This window comes from Accipiter gentilis, chromosome Z, assembly GCF_929443795.1.
Source record: "Accipiter gentilis chromosome Z, bAccGen1.1, whole genome shotgun sequence".
NCBI classification, from domain to species: domain Eukaryota; kingdom Metazoa; phylum Chordata; class Aves; order Accipitriformes; family Accipitridae; genus Astur; species Astur gentilis.
In genome coordinates, this window is record NC_064919.1 from 53,274,454 (window position 1) to 53,290,291 (window position 15,838).

General features: G+C 39.3%; 1 protein-coding gene across 1 annotated transcript in view; it reads left to right on the plus strand.

The window, feature by feature from the left end:
• Positions 1-12,147, plus strand: part of FREM1 (FRAS1 related extracellular matrix 1) — a 62,135-nt gene extending 49,988 nt beyond the window's left edge. The window contains exons 30-36 of the mRNA XM_049794691.1: positions 273-511; positions 1,172-1,219; positions 1,502-1,684; positions 1,956-2,081; positions 2,795-2,910; positions 9,774-9,859; positions 11,251-12,147. Coding sequence (XP_049650648.1) covers positions 273-511; positions 1,172-1,219; positions 1,502-1,684; positions 1,956-2,081; positions 2,795-2,910; positions 9,774-9,859; positions 11,251-11,450 — 998 coding nt within the window. The 3' untranslated portion in view covers positions 11,451-12,147. The remainder of the gene's footprint in view (positions 1-272; positions 512-1,171; positions 1,220-1,501; positions 1,685-1,955; positions 2,082-2,794; positions 2,911-9,773; positions 9,860-11,250) is intronic.
• The last annotated feature ends 3,691 nt before the right edge of the window (positions 12,148-15,838 follow it).

Sequence of the window (15,838 nt, forward strand, 5' to 3'; positions counted from 1 at the left end):
ACAGGTATTTTCAGAAGATGCCTGGCTGAAATTCTGATCTGTGGGTGGACAGATGCATTACATATTAAAACATACATACACAGGTAGTAGTTGCTATCATAGTCATAGCAAACCTCGCAAATGAGGATGACTGAGCAGACAGCAAATCAACCACATCAAGTGAAAAAATCATCCAACTTTTAATGACAAGCTGTTTATGTGCCCATGTCAACGTGGCCAGTTATCTGCTCATACAGTTAGAACTGACCATCTGCCATTTTTTATCCTTTCAGGTCAGTGCAGCTATTCCCATTCTTTTGGCCAAAGCAAGCATGACTTCTGGGGGAGAGGCACACTGTTTCCAGTTTCCTCGGGCTCCTCATCACCTTCCAGGCCTGGCAATGCTCCTTTGGAAGGGATCCCACCGCCTCCTTCCGAAGGGATGAGAGAGCATGGAGGGGACCCACAGCAGGAACACAGCTTGGCGAATCGATCAAGGACCAGGCTGAGAGTGGCTGGAAATGGCAGAATAGTAAGACATTTCCGTAGTGCAGTGATGGACTGATTTATGAATTTATTGGGATGTGATACCTTCATTTAGTTGTCATATTCTTCTAGTGATCCTGCTCAGGTAGGAGTATTGACCATACGATAACCATAAACTACCTAAGCTTGCTCTGAGTCAGACCTGAGAGCTATTTAAAAATACTGCAAGGAAAAAAAAATAATCCTGATTTTGAAGATCCACGTATGCAAGAGAAAAAGAAAAACAAAGTTGGGGAAGGAAACATGCATCAAGCACCTTCAGCAACTATGCAGCTTCTAATCTTGTCTAAATTATGGGTCAGTTAGAAGAAAGAAGTCACTGGAGCCAGGCAAATTTATAGAAGCTGTGAATCTGGTTCTGAATTTTAAACCTGAAAATACTGTTAACTTAAACAGGGAACTGTCACTTAAAACTTGCCCATTGATTTTCCTGCTTAAGCTGTACTGGTTTAGCTAGGTGGTTTAGTAAAATTCTGCTATAGTGATCTTAAAAATTAATGGAATATGTTTGTAAACACACTTGTAATGTGTGATTTTTAATGGCTGTTTTCAGAGGTGATCAGCTTCCATTCTGAAAAAGAAAGAATTTTTTGTTTCTGTAATGCATGAATATGCCCATTTCATTCTGCTATTCTACCTTTTTCAGGTTCATCCTTCATCTGTATTTAGAAATGGAACTGATGTGGTTTTCAGAGTAAGAATATTATGAGTATTGCTCAGATATCTCTATGATTTCTTTCTCATTCTGTTCTTTCCTGCCTTTATCAGTCTTAATAATTCATTATGACCAATACGTTATTTTTCTATGTATTTTTCTTTTTCTTTGTCACTTTCCCTTGATTTGCAACAATTTGTATTATAATTCTTTTTTAAAATTATTATTATTATTATTTAGTTTATTTAAGAGTTGCTTGTATGTGCTAACCCTCTTTTCCCTCTCCTGTTCTCCTTGTGTGTGTGATACTGTAAAATGAAGTATCACGGGATGGTATCACTTAAAATAGAGGATGACACCTCATCAGCTAAAGCAAACAAGAAGGCTCGAGTGTCAGTAATTAATCAGGCACAACCACAGATAAATGTCATCTCCTCTAGGAAGACAGAAATCCCACAAGCTGATAAGGCAGAACTGGCATCTGAACGAAGCTCAAGACATCAGGTATGAAACCTTTTGTTTCATAGGCATTTTCACCATCTGTTTTCAGTCACGCTGTTTCCAAAATGATTTAACACCTCTGAGATCCGCAGCCTAACCCTTCCTACTCCAAAACTGAGTTTAACCAATACACAGATAAATTAACAATTCAGCCCTTGAAGAGTTTTCACAGCATAGATTTGTAATATAAAAGCTATTTAATCTGTTTCATGTAGCTTGTTTGTTTCGTGTAATTATTTTCCTTAAAATGTTCAAATGACATTTCTTTTTCCAGGACTTTTACTCTTTTCCAAAGGCCTGTACACCAGATTTAAAGGGGCTCTTGCATTATGAAGAAAGCATTCAAAAGTTATTTCAGTGTGATGGAATAATATGGAAATCCTGGAATTCCCAGAGCAAGGTAAAAATGTCACGATGAGTATGCACCTAAATCAGAGCATGGAGTCTACCATGAGTGAGACTCTGAAGCATAGGACCTTCCTGTAACAGCTACTGACTTGTACGGGGCATAAAAGAGTTGTCCAAAGTCAGGTTTGCTGTCACCAGAAGAAAAGATTCCCAGAGACATGATAAGGACTTGACTGCTGGTGTTGCCTTTCCTCTCTGTCACCCACAGGTGCTCCTGGACAAACCACATGAGCACTGATGTCTTGGTGCTTGTGGGCATGTGGGCATGAGACAGTCAGTGAATGAAGTCTGTGAGAGAATGAGTGGGAATTAGTAAAATTAGCTCACTTAGGTATTCTGTAAACATACATCCCCTCCACCATGTAAAATGTCATGCTGAATTTTGTTGCACTGCATTCCCTACCCAGACTGCAGGAGACAGAAAACGGTGTCCAAACTAATGTGGTCTCTTAAGAGGATTTTTGGAACTGAAACCTCATGTCACCTCTAAAGCTACTCATAAATTGTAGGCTCCTCTGGTAGGCATTTATTTCTTTACATCTTTTAAACAATGCTGCAGCGTTATTGATACACACCAAGGTTGATGTTCAATTTAATTCTGGAGCAGCCATAAGCAGCACCTCCAGCCGTCACACTGATTATTAGCGCACAGACCTAGATCACTGTGGGCAAGAGTCTATTTTGCCTTTTCCTCTTTTATTTTAGGAAGTGAGCGGGAAGAAATGTCCTTCTGGATGGAGTCATCACAAGGATAGCTGCTACTTTCTGGTAGTGAATCACAAGGTCACCTGGAACACTGCTGCTCGGGCTTGCAGAGAACAGTAAGAGACTTCTCCAAGTGAAAGTGTTTGCTGTGCACTGCTGTTGCCCTGAGCTGAATGCTGCTCTCGAGGCCAAGTTCCTTTGGATAAGCTCCACTTTCATTGTGCTGAGCAGCTCCCCCCAAAATAGAACAAGCCCTTGGATTCAGACCCAGTGGAGGATAGAAATATTATTAGTCCCATAACATTTCAGGTGGTGATGCTACCTTATTCACAACATGAACTCCTGAAGCAGTCCATGTGCAGTGAGGATGCTTTCCTAATAGGAGAGTTAGTTTGGGAGAAGAGAAACAGAGCAAAGACTCAGTCTTTCATCCTCTCTGACCCACCACTTCCTTGGGTCCACTTTCACTTGATATAGCAGCAGTATATTGTTGCTAGCTCCTGTGTGCCTCACCATATTCTTCTGAAGATGCAGCTCTCCAGATTCTGTGACTGCTTGAAAACTTTAGCAGTAAATTCCTGAGTTTTAAGGATAAATAAAAACTAATAAATAAAAACAATAATAGTTGTCTCAAAGTAGGAGACAAATAGAATAACTGCCAGTCTTGCTCTTTGGAGCCCTGCTTTGTGATTTTGGTTTTAGGAGTGATAGCTTAGGACTGGAAGAAAAGCTAGCCATGGTAACATGGAGCTTGCCCTGGGATTATGCATGTTCCGAACCTTGTGTTGAATGTGAGCACTAGGTTGAAGACCAAGCTGAGCAATAGAAGGGGCTTTAACAGACCTCTCCATTACTCCATGAAATGAAAATTGAAACAGGGAAGAGTTGGAGGTGGAAGAAAGAGAATATATTCCGTAAGTGGTTGAAGGTCATGCAGGAAACATGAAATGTGTGCAAGCATGCATAATAAACCTTGATTAATTCCATTCAGTTGCGTGAGGTTATGTTGTCTTGGTAATATGCAAAAGGAAAGTCTTGGTTCTAATACCTCCCAGCTGATGGAAGTTATTTTTTACTAGAATGTAAATGCTACCTGCTCTTGTGAGCTTACCACAAATTTCACATTGTTAATTGCCTTACTTAAAATTTCAGCTCCTGAAATGGTTTTCTATCACCTGCTTTTATTTTGTTACTTATCCAAACAAATATGTAAGTTGTGAGTATTCTAATATTTTTTTTCTGAAGGCTTCAGCATTCAACGGATCCCTTGGGAACGTATGTCACTCTGCTGGGAGGTGTTCCCCATTTCCTAAAAGAGTGTGCTCCTGGTGACCTATATTACTTGTGGGTGGTAACTTCTTGCTGAAGGTTATAGTGTGCAATGTAGATGTTAAACTGAATAACAGTAAATTAATGACAGAGTTAAACACCTACACAAAAAGTCAAGGCATATCACTGAATCAGCAAGCAAATGAATCATAGGGCAGTGATGATTCAGTTAATGTCAGCCTACCACACAATAAAGAAGCTTTATCCTGGTAAATGGAGTGCTACTGGCCTCCATCTGGAACTGATTTACAAAAGTACAACCCCAAGCACACACTTAAAAGTGGTACAAGAAGATAGCTTAATACATTTTATTTTGTGCTTTTGCCCAGGTGCCCCCCCAACAATCACCACCACCACCAGTTGTGGTATTTCTGTTATTAGTACTCCTACTGTTGACATTTATATAGCTGACATTTCCAACAAGCAGATAAAATTAGCATGGACCTCAATCCTCAGTTTTTTAATAAATCAAACAAACATGAGACATTAAGTGAAAAGATTAGAATTGACTTTCAGTAAATCAGCCAATTTCACTGAAAAATAAGAATAATTTTCATTACTACAAAAATAGCATTATTTTAAACTTCTATTCAATTTTCTTCCTAGACTTCTTCTGTTATACAGAACAGGAAAAAAGCACAAGCATTGTTAAAGTTATTTCAGTAACAGCCTCCAACTAACCAACCTCCTAGCTTCTTAGAGAAAACACTGTTATTCTGAGATGATGGACTTGAGACCAAGCTGTACAAAAAAGATGTGGACAGGCTGGAGAGGGTCCAGAGAAGGGCCACAAAGACGGTCAAAGTACTGGGAAGCCTGCCATACAAGGAAAGGCTGGGAGAACTGGGTTTCTTCAGCCTTGAGAAAAGAAGGCTTAGGTGAAACCCTATCACCATGTTCCAGCATTTAAAGGATGGCTACAAAGAAGATGGAGACTTCCTTTTTACAAGGAGTCACATGAAAAAGATGAGGTCTAATGGGTACAAGTTACTTCTGGGGAGATTCTGACTGGGCACAAGAGGAAAATTTTTCACAATGTGAACAATCAGCCATTGGAATAATCTCCCCAGGGAAGTGTTGGATTCCCCAACATTGGACACTTTTAAGATTCAGCTGGACAGGCTGCTGGGGCATCTTGTCTAGACCGTGCTTTTGCTAAGAAGGGTTGAAGCAGATGATCTTTGAGGTCCCTTCCACCCTGGTATTCTATGATTTTATGATTCTCTTCCATCAAAGCAATGATGTCAATTTACTTCGGAAGCAATTATTGTCTGGACATAACTATATTCATGTGGCCTTATGCAAACCTATTTGGGCTTCTAATGAGCTTCGAAATACATTGCATCCATTTGTTGGCATACCAACCATTTTTTTCAGTTTCCATGTGTAGGGGTAGAAGCAGACACAAAAATGTACTTGTCTTGACGTAAGTTGCTGTATGCCACGGTGATAATGTGGGTGCAAAAAATCTCAGCTAATTGCTGTGAAAGTCTTGCACCACATCTAACCCTTCTCCAACACATTGGAGAGAAAGGTAGTTTAAGAACTCCTTTCTCTAGCTTTGTTTTTTATGCATGAAGAGGCCCTTGGCAACACGAAGAGAAGCATCTGGGGGATATTACGGCTGAGTGATCCCACAGCAGCCTGATTTAGCAGCAATTTTGGTGATTTATGTTACAGTTCTTGTTTATCCCTTAAGAACATGTTCTCCTCAAGGGTCAGTGCAGCAGGGCTCACTCACATGTGAGATGGTTTCATGGCTTTTGTTGAAGGGACTCTTCAGTGTATAGACAAAACCCACAGTTGCATCTTTTGCTTTGTTAGTCATACTATACCTTCATCTTCTTGAAGTTGAACATTTTGTTAGAGCTTAAATATGGTCCGCTTTCAGATCTTTTACTGCCAGCTTTGTAAGGCAGTGGCTGTTTTGTTTGGTGTTTGTGTATTAGCAGCATGTGGCCTCAGTCCTTGGGAATCACAGCCAGAACCACATCTGTAATAGGTTAGACCCTTCATGATGGCTCAGTGTTGCGTACTGCAAAGCAGGATGGGCCCTGCTGCCCTCCTCTCCTAATGCTGTGCTAGTTCTGTAAAAGAATGAGTTAACTTACATTATTTCTAGTGACTCCAGCATAGGGATTTAGCTACAGTCATTTCAAAGGCTCAGTGTACCTTGTCTGACTTTCAACTGCCACTCTGGAAATGCAGGGCTCCTGTAAGCTCTGCATCATGTCTGCCAGCTTCATCTGAATGTTTTGAATACCACAAGGCGTTGTAAGCAACACTAGACACCTATTTCAAGGCACCAGGATTACTCTCTAGGTGATCAAACAAAAGCCTGGGATAAGCAGAGCGTCTCAGTCAATCCCCCGACTTCACTATCCATATAGGACATGGATTTACTACAGCAGTTCAAATTAAATGTCCTCCTGTGCTGCGGAGACCTTCATAGCTAGTCAAGTGTGCTTTTGCTGAAGTTAAATTTATCAGAATGGTACAAAGCTCCTTTAAATGTATTGGATAATTTAATGTAAAATCAGCAAAGTCTTTGTGCTAAGTGTTTTGCATATAAGACTTCAAAATATTGAATACTGGCTACTCAAAATATTTTCTTAATTTGGGCAGCTTCTCTAAGATGACATATGCTTTTGACTTGATAGCAAAAATTTTAAAGCACAGAAGAATGCTTTCAAATGGACTTATTTAGCAGAGAAATCAGTGCTGTGTGGTTTGTATTGTTTTTTTGTTTTTGTTTTTGTTTTTCTTCCAATAAGGCATTATGACCCCTTCTCTAAAGTAATTTAAATTAGGGAGTGTTAGATTTACATAACTCTGTAAATAACATTATCTTGTAATTTGCTGCCTAGAGGCACAGTTAGTAATATTATCATAAGCGGTATGTTCCTCCAGGACTCATTTCCCTACAATACATCAAAACCCCTGACTAGTTGTAACAATTAGAATGGTTGTTCTCTCTTCAGTCACCTGTGTTTCTCAGGCTGTATTTAAAAAGCACTCCTATGGAGAAAAGATTAGATAACATTATAATTATTGCAGTGCTTTCCTTTCACAGTGCTGAAGCCTCTCCCTGGTATTGTCTGAAACTGTTCTTGCTCAGACCACCCTTGTATGTCATAAACGATATAGCATTTACTGGTACACATTGATGCTTTTTACTCTCACATTTTCTAAAACAATTGAAACAACAGCAGTAAGCTATGCTTACTTAAAGTAAATGACTTAGTTCCAGGGCTTTGGTTGTCCTTGAGCAGAAGCCAGATAAAATACCCTATTTCTGTTCTTGATCAGCTAGTAGTGACACCACAGAGACTGCTGCCCAAATCTCTTCTTAGCCCCAAGTTTGGTCAGTGGCCAACCACTGTCAGTGAGGGGGAATGGCATCCTGCTGCTGGATCAATTACGCTGGAAGGACACCCTGAATTAACTGAGCCTGCTCACCTGGACTTTTTGTCTGAGGAAGAAGACAGAGTACAAAATTTTCCAAGAGCTTTTGTCAGTGTTAACAGCTTTGTTCCCACTTCACTGGAGATTTCATGCCTGGTAGATGGGCCCAGAAGTGTGGAATCATGTCACCCTTGGGACATACAGGCACCAACACCATGCATGAAACTCTACCATGATGAGAGGCACAGTCAAAGCCTCTGTTGGGAGCTTCACTGGGCGAAGTTTTGGGAGCCTCTGCCATAGGCGGGTGCACAATCCTGTCCCCTGCCAGACAGCTGCCGACCACTTTGTGCTGCGAGAGTCTGCCATTTCTAAAGCCATGATCAAAGGTTCTGAGGCCAACCTGCCACACCTCCACCTGAAGAGAGTGTACACAGGTGTCAACGAGATCCTTTACACTTTGTTCTCTGCCGGACCCTGAACCTGGGGGGCCCATGATGGGACCTATGTTACTGTGCGGTGCTTGGTCTAGGGCAGCCATGATTACGCAGGCTGTGAGGGCTAACACTCAGCTGTCCTGCAGGCCTTGGCAGACCCACCGTGCAAAGCCGAGCAGAGGGTGAATCCCCTGCTGCTTTGGTTGACTGCAGGCATAACGGAGGAGGCATTTGCAGCAGAAGCATCCCATCAGCATTACAATGAATTTGTTCCACACCATGCCCCTGCGTGCCCTGATTAAGGAATGGTCCAGATTTTGTGCGGTAGGGACTGTGCAGAATATCGTGGGCTACTACTTTGAATTCCTCCTGATGTAAAATTTGCCTGCCTCCCTATCTTGTGTGGCATTATATGGCATCCACAGGATCAGTACTGTTAGAAGAGGCAGCAAACGGGAATGGAGCTCCAGGCATGGGTCTCTAACTGGGCAGCAGGCTTGGCAGTGGGCTCACACCCAAGGATCTGTTCATGGTCTCCATAGTGGATTCAAGTCTGCTGTGCCACTCTTGAGGTCTGGTTGTTGTCCCAGCTTTTAAAGGAAGACAGTCTTTAACTCCTCTGGAGCAGAACTGATGTCCCGTCTCCGTTATCTGGCAACAGTCATGAAACTGACTTATTCTGCTGCTAGAAAAGTTTTTGGCTCTCCTAAAACATGTTTTGAAGAGCAGTGTTGTTTGCTTAGGCCCTATCAAGTATCACCTGGGATCCTCTGGGAGGCTGAAAGGGTTGGCATCACTGTTAGGCTGACTGGCAGTCAGAAATACGGGACAAGAGAAATGACAGAGGCTCAGCATTGGAGGGAAGGCAACAGCAGGTGTGACAGGTAAAAAGGTGACAGGATATCAAGGCAGGCAAAAAGACGGATAAACGAGAAAGTGGAGCCACTGATGGCTGACAGTTCCTGGCAAATGTGAAGGATGCCATTTGACTCTTAATGCTTCAGGATTTAGCCTGAGCTCTAAATGGCTTAAGAGCAGCCTGCTGCTGCTTGCATGCTTGGTACTAGTTGGAAGACTTGCCTGTGGCAAGGCCCTCAGTGGCTAGGGTTTGCAAGTCCTCCTTTGGGGTTGGTATGCTTTAAGTACAAACACAGAGCAGAGCTTATGCATTGGATTCATTCTGAAATAGTCTGGTTAATACGCCACAACTGCTCTCCAATCTGAACTAAATGCCTCATGATTGCAGACAACCCAACATTACCTCTCAGAACCACACTACCACTTTAAGCCAGACCCCTAAATTACATGCACTTGGATCTGTTTTGAAACATGGCCAAGATTTTAACTGTGTTATTCAAAGCTTTAGCTTTGTCAGAACACAATTTTTAAAAGATGTAGTCTGCTCTGCTACTAAGTGGGTGAGCTGTGCCTTTCAGTGGCTTAGATTTTAGTGCAGGCAGATTATTATTTTAAAGAAAAGACTGTAACAATGATTTTGTTAATGGTTAAAACACAGTCTGTGAGTATGAGGTACACATTTCCTGTTTACATTTATTTCAGTTGCCCAGCTGATTTAATCTTTCTGTTAGAAAAATCAGACTAAGACTTTGCTTCCACTCCAAGTAATCCAGCAATTTAAGACTTTATCTCCATGTAATTACTTCTTCATGCCAGGAAGTAGTGGTTTTCCTGTGAAAGGCTATTTATATGCTTTATACTAGAATCAGTGCCCCTCGTTGATAAGTCGATGGGAGCTGTCTGTCACTCTGTGGAATCCTAATTACTCTGTCCTCTCTCTTTGAGTCTAGATACCTGGGGAGTCTAGCAAGCGTGGCTAATGAACAACACATGCAGTGGCTGTGGGACTTCAGTGGGAGGAAGCCCTTTTGGATAGGCAAGTACATCAGCTCTCTGTCCCCTCTGAGGATTACAGTCCTTGTGCACCTTGGAAAGCAGAAACTGCTGCAGCAGTTCCAGCCCAGTTTTCATACATTGCATTGTCCTCAACTTTCTGCTGGCTTTATTATTTCACAGCAAGGCCTAAAATGAAAGCCATAATTTACCTGGCTAATTTTATAAGTCTTTATCAAAAAGAAGAGTTTATCATGTTGCCTATTCCTGGATAGCTTTTGCCTTCAACCCTTTTCCATTTTAATACAAGCTGGTAAGATAAGTTCTGGTGGAGCTCCTCCTCTTTTGTTTATCTCACCTTTCTTTTGACTGTTACTTTATTTATCTCCAATGTCTCTTTTTTTTAGCTTTACTTTAAATAATTATTTATGTTACTTCTAATTTAATGGTGTCATCTTGTATCAGAAATCTCATGAATTAATTAGATGATCAGCTAAAGATTTCATCATATCATTTTAGATTTAGCTATTTCTTATTATGCACCTTTCATTTAATGAGAAATGGAAAGAACTCAGATGAGCCTTCTCTGTACCTCCTGATCCTTTAATGTGAATGACTGCCTTAGCTCAGAGACTAGTGCTATTGTTTTCTTTTAGCCCTTCTTGTTTCTGCTATACTGTCCCCATTTTAGGTTCTTTTTTCCAATTACGAAGTGCAATTTTCAGTGCTTAGTAATTTTCTGAGATGGATTTACTAGCTATACTAAATTAACTTTAAAAACTGCAGTCAGTTTGGGATCATGTTATATGGTATCATGTTTCTGTTAACCTGAGAGAAACAAACTCCTCTGATAAGAATAAAGACTACAAGACCATTGTGTCAATTTTCTGATCTTGGTCTCTTCTAGCTAAGAAGACACATCACATCTGAAAGTATGCCACCCATGTTGGTCAGAGGCTAAGTGAAAAGACATGTTTTTGACTGTATTAATTAACACAACCTAATTTTACAACTGTTAATTTCAACAGTGTAAACAAGGTCTACAAAGATCTGCAGGATTTTATTTTCAGAAGGAATCTGAAGACATCTGAGGCTGCCCAGACTTGAATACAACATTCTGCTTGGCATCTTAGGTATCAAAAAAGAAACCTGGGAGGTGATAGATGTGCAGTAGATGGAAAGAGAGAAAATATTTTAAACAGGCGATAATGTGGAAAAGTGTATTTTCCCTTATTCAGATGGCACTAATTGTGATTCAGATGGCCTTATGAAATATTAAATTGTGTTTTCCTTGTATTCTTCCAGATGGGTTTTTTTCTCTCAGCACAATATTGTGTGCATTTTTTAACAAAGGTATAGAACAACATGCTTCTGTTGGCATCACACTCCAGAGATGATAAACATCACTGATTTGGTCTTACTGATTTCACACAGGCTTGAATGACCAAGTCAATCCTGGACATTGGGAGTGGAATGGAGGAGAACCTGTAACCTACATGAATTGGAAAAGAGGCTCCTACCACTTTCCAAAGAGAGGAAGAAACTGTGTATTGGTGCAGAAGCGAGGAAAATGGCAAGCAACTGATTGCAGGAAGGTCAAACGGAACAGCTATATATGTTCAAGAAAGCTGTAAGGAATGGAGGATCCCTGTGAAAGCATGTGGACATTCATGTTGTTTCAGTTTTATTTATCTGCAGACATGTGAGGGTGTGAAAAGTGTCCTAATTATCAGCAATGTTTATTTTATATGCTGCCAGAAATGCAGATGCATTGGACTCTAACCAAGGAATACAGGTCAGTTGCAAAGATTAAGTCCAGGTCAAGGTTTTGAACTCTCCCCAAAGACTTTGATCTGTCACTTACTCATATGTATTTTTACATCAAAGAGCTAGGCCTGAAGGCTGTCATCACATTTCTGTGTAAAAATACTTTCCTTTTTTTTTTTTTTTAACAAAAAGAAAGTAGCACATCAGTTGATTTGCTTCACTCTTAAGGAAGGGTTGTGAATTGGCTGTTGCTTTAATTTGTTGCAATAAAACCTGCAGTTTTACCCTGCAGTCACAAAAAGAGGAAGGCTGTTTGGGGAGGCAATGAGGGCAGATTCTGCTGGCTCAAAACAGGTTCTCTTGGGTGATGAGGGGAGGGATGGGACATTATGTCAGGAGAGTGTGGCTTCTTTCATGGATGCCCTAGTACAATATCTTAGAAAAATACCAATGACAGGATTTGGTGACAGAGTACCAACAGGAGCAAAGCCTTGTATTTCTTTCTTTTTCTACCTCCCAAGGCCAGCTTCAGATCCTAATCACACAGAGCTGCCTATTGTTTCACATTCCTAACCAAAATTGTTCAATGGTTTTTTGGAGTTGGAGGATGGTACGGTAATTTTTAGTGTAATTAAATAATGGGACCTCTGTAAATCTGATGCTATATCAAAGGATGATTTACACAAAAAAATTAATACTGAAGCTTAATCCTAGAATATTATCTTGGGATATTCAGTGATACATGAACATCAATAGGATTTACATGTGTGTATAAACCAATGTAATCGTGAAATGTATTTTGTACTAAAGCAGCTATGGCTTTTGAAAAGTATTAATCTAAGTCCTTATTAGGGATTTGAGGTTTTTAAAAATAATAATTAGAAATCCAGATTTAGTTCTGAGAAGGGCTTAAAAATCAGCATTTAATAGGGAAAAACAGCTGCCCATAACTTAGTTTTAACTTAGTTTAAATATATGCAGTTTCAGTGTTATCATTTCATAACATTATAGCAAATTTATATTTGACCTGTCAAAAAACTTCCTTTAGGACCTTCTGACTGCCTGCCTTAAAATTAAAAGAAGAAACAAGTCATAAGCTTCCTAAAAAAAATATAAAAAAAAATTAAAGCTCCTCTCAAGCCCTCCCTCTGCCCATGATGAGTGTGTGACAGTTGGTGTAGCACTGAGTAGGGTGAATTTGCCCTGTACCTTTACGAACTCTCATCCCTCCCATCTGCCTGCCTGCTGCCAGCAGTTGATTCTCCCCTTGCCCCCTATCAGCTTGTCTATTCAGGCAGCCTCTGGATGAATTGCACCTGTACACTACTTGCACCAGAGGTGCAAAAACTCCTTCTAGGGTTCCTCACAGCAGTTTTGCAGTCCTGCCAAGGACAGATGCAGCAGAATCACCTCTCCTCTCTGCACTGAGGGACACTGTTTCAGGGATTATTTGGACCTCCTCTATGCCTTTGGCATGCATGGGTTACTTATCCTTCCTCCTTGCCTGTGACATGTTAAATGAATACGCATGTGAGTAGCTGGACAGTCTGTATATAGGAGAGAACCTTTCTGAAAGAACTTTGCAAACAAGCACAAGTACATTACAAAATTAGAGGAAAAATTACTGTGGACAGAACCTCCTCACCCTTATTGTTGGTATCAACAGATACAGACAAAAATATTTCCAGGATTTCTGTTTTTTTGTCATGGTAATCCTTATGCCAAGCTTCTAGACGCTTTTGCTAGACGCTAACACTTTTGCTTAAGGAGTTTACTAGAGCAACATAGATAGGCTAATTGTTTCAAGAATTGCCCAAACCTAGTACCCCTGAGTACCTATGTAGACCTGTTTTTATTTCTGATAGTTCTCACTGCAAAAAAATTAGGATCTAAAAAAGCAGTCTTGGGATCTCTTGTGTTCTGGAATTCCAGGGAAAATTGACTCAGAGAGCTTGGTTAGACATAAACATAAACTTTTATTTCTTTAGGGCCTTCTTTTTATATAAACTACTGAGTTTATTGGTGCTATCTTGATAAAGCCTGTCAAGATTATTTAAATACCTCTCCTAATTATTTAATAAATTAATGACATCAACAGAGAGGGAATTTTGACCAAGGTGCTTGTTAATTAATCAGTAACTAATCAATGACTCATGCCTAGTCTGACACAACAGTGATTCAGAGGTTTGCTTTTGTGAGAAGAAGGGTGAATTTCCCTTTTCTGTATTTCATTTGAACTACTTTAAAGTGATTGAAGAGTATGAGGATTTCAGTACACAATAGGCTGTTGTCCAAACTGTATGTGTTTACTGGTTTCATTAGATCTAGTACAATATACTAATGAAACTAAAATTCTTACATTGCAGTGCAAGGATATTTCTGCACTGAAAGGCTGATTAATTGTTTTTCAATACAATGAACTCTACCAAAAGTTTATTCATCAATTTTAATTTTTCTGTCCTTAAAAATGAAGTATTTTTTCATAGATTTTTCCAGCTTTTATTAGAATACTAGAGTTTAAAATATGACACACTCAAATCAGGGAAAACACAAATAAATCAGTTTTTCTGTTGCCATAAGAAGTTGTTGTCTCTAAGAGATTTAGTAAAGGAAGGGCCTAAAGTCCTGGGAATTTCTTCAGTCTTCAATACTTTTGAATTAGACTCTGAGTAAACTCAGGGGAAAATCAGTCTTCAGAGGATCAGCATCAGCAGGGGAATTTCAAGACACTGAAAGTAAGAACAAGGAGCATGTAAATTCTGGTGTTCACCTATGGATACCACACTTTCTGGATAAACAAAGGATTTATTTCATCAGATCTATATACCCTTTAAGAGTAACAGAAGCAAGACACAACAGCTCAGTTAAAAGAACCCAGTGGTTAGCCTAGATTTCTATAAAGGAATGGGCAACATGAGCTCGTTGTGTACCTGTCGCTTTTAACCACCTTCTGTCCTTGTCAAGTATCCTTTAAATCTGTTGACCAATTTCAAACAAATTTGACAGACAAGTAGACTCAAAGACAATGGTTATGAAAAAAATGGATAGGCAACAGGATTACTTCTTCCAAACCAAAATATTCTAAAATGTTTGTATTGTTATTAACTTCACAGAGATCAAGTTTTTAATCTGAAAAAAATCAGAAAGGTTTTCCAGATCTCTTTTGTACACACTGAAACTTACTGAATGCCTTCAAGTCTTTATTCACCTATTCTAAAATTATAAAAATAGCTTTGAGATAATTATATATATAATTCAGTGAATACTGTGATTCTACATTATTTTCATCACAAGACTGGTGCTATTGTAATTCTTGTATTCAGAACGCTATCTATATTGTTATGTTTAACTTTGTAATGTGTGTTAATACAAAACTGAAACTTATTTTGGTGAATATGTATTTCTTCAGTTTCATAATCTCACAAAAGCTTTTTTTTCTAGTGATAAAAACAATAGTGTTGAGCATAATAGAAGCGCACTTACAGTTAAGCATAATATACCTACTATTTACTCCCTGCTGTTTCTGAATTCTGTTTCTTCTTCTGCATGAGCTTATTCCTGAATTAATACTATAAGGACCTCTGTATCATGAACAAACCATTTTTAAAGGAGAAAATGCTATTTATTTTGAGAAATAAATTTAAGAAAAGTTAGAGATCTGCAAGCAAATATACAAGAGGAAAGATGAATTCAAGAAAGACTGTCAGTCCATAAAACTGAGTTTTAATATGATTCTTGATTTAAAGGAGAATGTGAAAAAACCAGTCATTGACCCTCAGTAACCTCAGCCATCTCCACAGACAAGATACAGATGTCAGTTCTCTCTTATTACACTTTAAGAAGATATGCTGCTTGTAATATGGAGAACTCTGCTACTCTAATTCCATTGCTTAACTACTATCCTCTACATCAGTACATAAGCAGTATAAGGTTAGAAGACAAGAACACAATAGTGTTTGTTTATTTTTATAGCATTGAGATAATGTATTGTTTTCAGTCAGAATTAGTCCTAATGAATAGGAATCTGGTATCTGAAGTACTGGATATAAAGAAAAGAAGCGAAAGAATATAATTTTATTCACGCAGATGAAATTTTCAGGTAAGTCTAAATATATTTTTACTTTAATAAAAGAAACCTTATCTGCATCTTCTTCCTTGGGTTACGTTACAAATATTTTCTTGGTGTTGTCAAACTCTTCAGTGAATCACCACTGTTCTCTGAAATTATTCACAGCAATCTGAAAAAGATGTGTCT